Below are 2,712 nucleotides of genomic sequence, written 5' to 3' on the forward strand. Positions count from 1 at the left end.
GGGCGAGCTCCATGCAAAAAAACAACACCGCATTGCAGATCCATAAATTTCACAAATGAGCTCCTGCTTGCTATAAATGTTCACTCCAGACACAGTAGGCTCAGACCAGAACACTGTGAGCTCCAGAGAAATGTGTGATGAAGCCTTCCCACCGACGTCTCCACTCCTAAGAGCTTCAGACTGGCTTTGCAGGCATGTCAGACCGTTAGGGAGATTTTCTTTGTAAATTGATTCTCATTAACCCTCTGCAAGGCCTTTGAACTCAGCGACCTTCAACCTCCACATTCTCTCTCTGGTCCACACCTATGAGGTGCGAGTCTCTCAAGGGGAAGAGTAGCTAGATAAAGAAATCAATCAAGTCAGGTCAATAGTTCACAGGTCCTTATCCTGCCCATCTGTTTACATTATCCTCTTCCTGTAGGCAATACAATCTCCATCATGATCACCGCTCCTACCACCACCAACATGTAAATGAACAATGACCACCCATGTTATGGCTTTTAAATCTTTTAATATTCAAAAAATACTTCAATTTTGGCTTCTTAGTACATAAACCACCTGGATCCGCTCTGCTAAACAGTGTAGTACTCTACTATTTTGTTAGGAAATGAAAAGTGCAAAGTAGTGGACACGCTGCAGGCAATGTTATCCTCAGTTCACCACGCATAGTAAAGGCTACTTCAATGCTCCAAAAACCTTGTTGTGATCTGCATGACATCCATACCCAGAGACTCATACGACAGACAAGCCTTGGCATCAGTCTTTTTTTTCCTCCAAAAGAGCAGGGGGCAGAAGTGAAAACGACCCAAAGCCACGTGCAAAATAAAACTTGTGTGTTTTCCACAGAAGCATTCTTTGAGGACCTGTGGATAGAACAGAACAAAAAAAAAAACAAATGTCCAGAGAAGTACTCAGTGAGCTACAGCACAGGAGCGTCTTCAAAAGTAAAATGTCCAGCTAGGTGGAAAAATCCATGGTAAAGCAGCAAATAACGGGCCAGCCCGTTTCTCTTTCTCAATGCTGTAGTTCCTAAGAGTCCTAAAGTCATTTCAAGTTTCTTTTTTTTTTATTTGGTTAACCTTGGTATATATTCTGCACCAGTAGAGGCAGCCTCTTGCGTGCAAAACCATCATTCAGCAGGGGTTCACAGCATTGAACAACTTTGACAATAACCCAAACGAAAGGATATACAAAAAAATCACTGCAAAGTAAACCTCTTTTTTAGGGCAACATTGGCATACCCGAATAGCATTTAGTTACAGTAATTTTGCGTAATACACTGTCCACACACCCTGCAGGGGGGCGGCTGTTATCGCTTCTTCTTCTGCTTTAGAGATTTTCTCCTTTTAACTATCATCTCGTAGAGTTTATCCATGCCCTCGTGCAGTCCCTCGCCTATTATGGCGCATGCGGGCTGGACATGGTACGTGGTGGATGGCGTGAGCTCGTGCAGAGCCAGCTGTTTCTCAATGTCCGCCACCGGCAGAGACTTGGGCAGGTCCTGCTTGTTGGCGATCACCAGCAGCGGCGTGCCCTGGTTCTCCGCGAATTTGGTGACTTTATGCAGTTCGGTCTTCGCCTCCTCTAGCCTGTCGACGTCCACCGAGTCCACGACGTAGATGATGCCGTCCGTGCAGCGGCTGTAGGACTTCCACAGGGGCCTCAGCTTCTCCTGGCCCCCCACGTCCCAGAAGTGACAACTTATCCCCTTTGCGGTGCCATTGCTCAGCTTGATCTTCTCGGTGTTGAAGCCGATGGTGGGCACGGTGTTGACGAATTCGTTGAATTTGAGTCTGTACAGGACGGTGGTTTTGCCAGCCGAGTCCAAACCCAGCATCACAATATGAAGGGACTGGAAGGCAGAGATGTTGGAGAAACTGTTGCCCATTTTTTTTTCACAAATATAGCTGGTAGAGGGGAATCCACCCCCACCTTCGATCACGTCCCGTCTGAAAATACACCGATGCTCAGATGTCGGTCATCAATTCGTAGGGATGCAGCTACAAAATGCCTTTAGGTGAGAGTGTGAAGTGATGCGCAGGCCCTGGTGCACTCTGAATGAGTGATCACCTCTGCTGTGGCCCTCAGCAGCAGCGAGGGACACGGTGCGCCTCGGCAGGACGCAGCGCGCCGTTCATTAGCATTCTCCTCACACACTCGCATCCATTTGGCAGCGCCAGAACATCCTACCCTCCTTGTCACACGGCTCGGACAGCTTAAGGACAGTGTCGGCGCCGCGAAGGATCACAAACCCGACCCTTTGCTGTCTTCTCCGGTGATTCAGTCCAGCCGTCTCTCTGCTTAAGTCCCCTCCGTCTCTCTCTCTCTCTCTCTCTCTCTCTCTCCTCCCAGCTCTCCAAATCCTCTCCCTGCAAAATTGAGCGCAAATGAAAATTCGCCTTAGAAATGATGATGATGATGATGATGATGATGGAGACGCCGGTCCAGTGGGCCGAGCCGGGGATATAACGTGTAAAAATCCACCGATAATTCACCGGTTCGTGTCAGAGGTCCTTCCCCCAGTGATCGCTGCATAAGCACTGGCGTGAGGCTGAGAAAACACACCGCAAAACAGCAGCAGCCCAGCTACGCTCCACCCAGTCGGGCCATGTGCCAAACACCAAGCATTTAGGCTGTAGGAGCTGGCTTGGTAGGCTTGTTCTTATTCATGGACAAAACTGCATCAACTCCTTTTAATGTCATTTTTATTAT

The 2,712-nt window shown here is 48.3% G+C and overlaps 1 protein-coding gene across 1 annotated transcript; it reads right to left on the bottom strand.

Annotated features, from left to right (window-relative positions):
* Nucleotides 1-283: 283 nt before the first annotated feature.
* arl4cb (ADP-ribosylation factor-like 4Cb) lies at nucleotides 284-2,525 on the bottom strand. Its single transcript, XM_071915447.2, has one exon. The coding sequence runs from the start codon at nucleotides 1,886-1,888 to the stop codon at nucleotides 1,310-1,312; it is 579 nt and encodes a 192-aa protein (XP_071771548.1). The 5' UTR covers nucleotides 1,889-2,525; the 3' UTR covers nucleotides 284-1,309.
* Nucleotides 2,526-2,712: the final 187 nt, after the last annotated feature.

Source organism: Centroberyx gerrardi, chromosome 10, assembly GCF_048128805.1.
Source record: "Centroberyx gerrardi isolate f3 chromosome 10, fCenGer3.hap1.cur.20231027, whole genome shotgun sequence".
In the NCBI taxonomy this organism is placed as follows: domain Eukaryota; kingdom Metazoa; phylum Chordata; class Actinopteri; order Beryciformes; family Berycidae; genus Centroberyx; species Centroberyx gerrardi.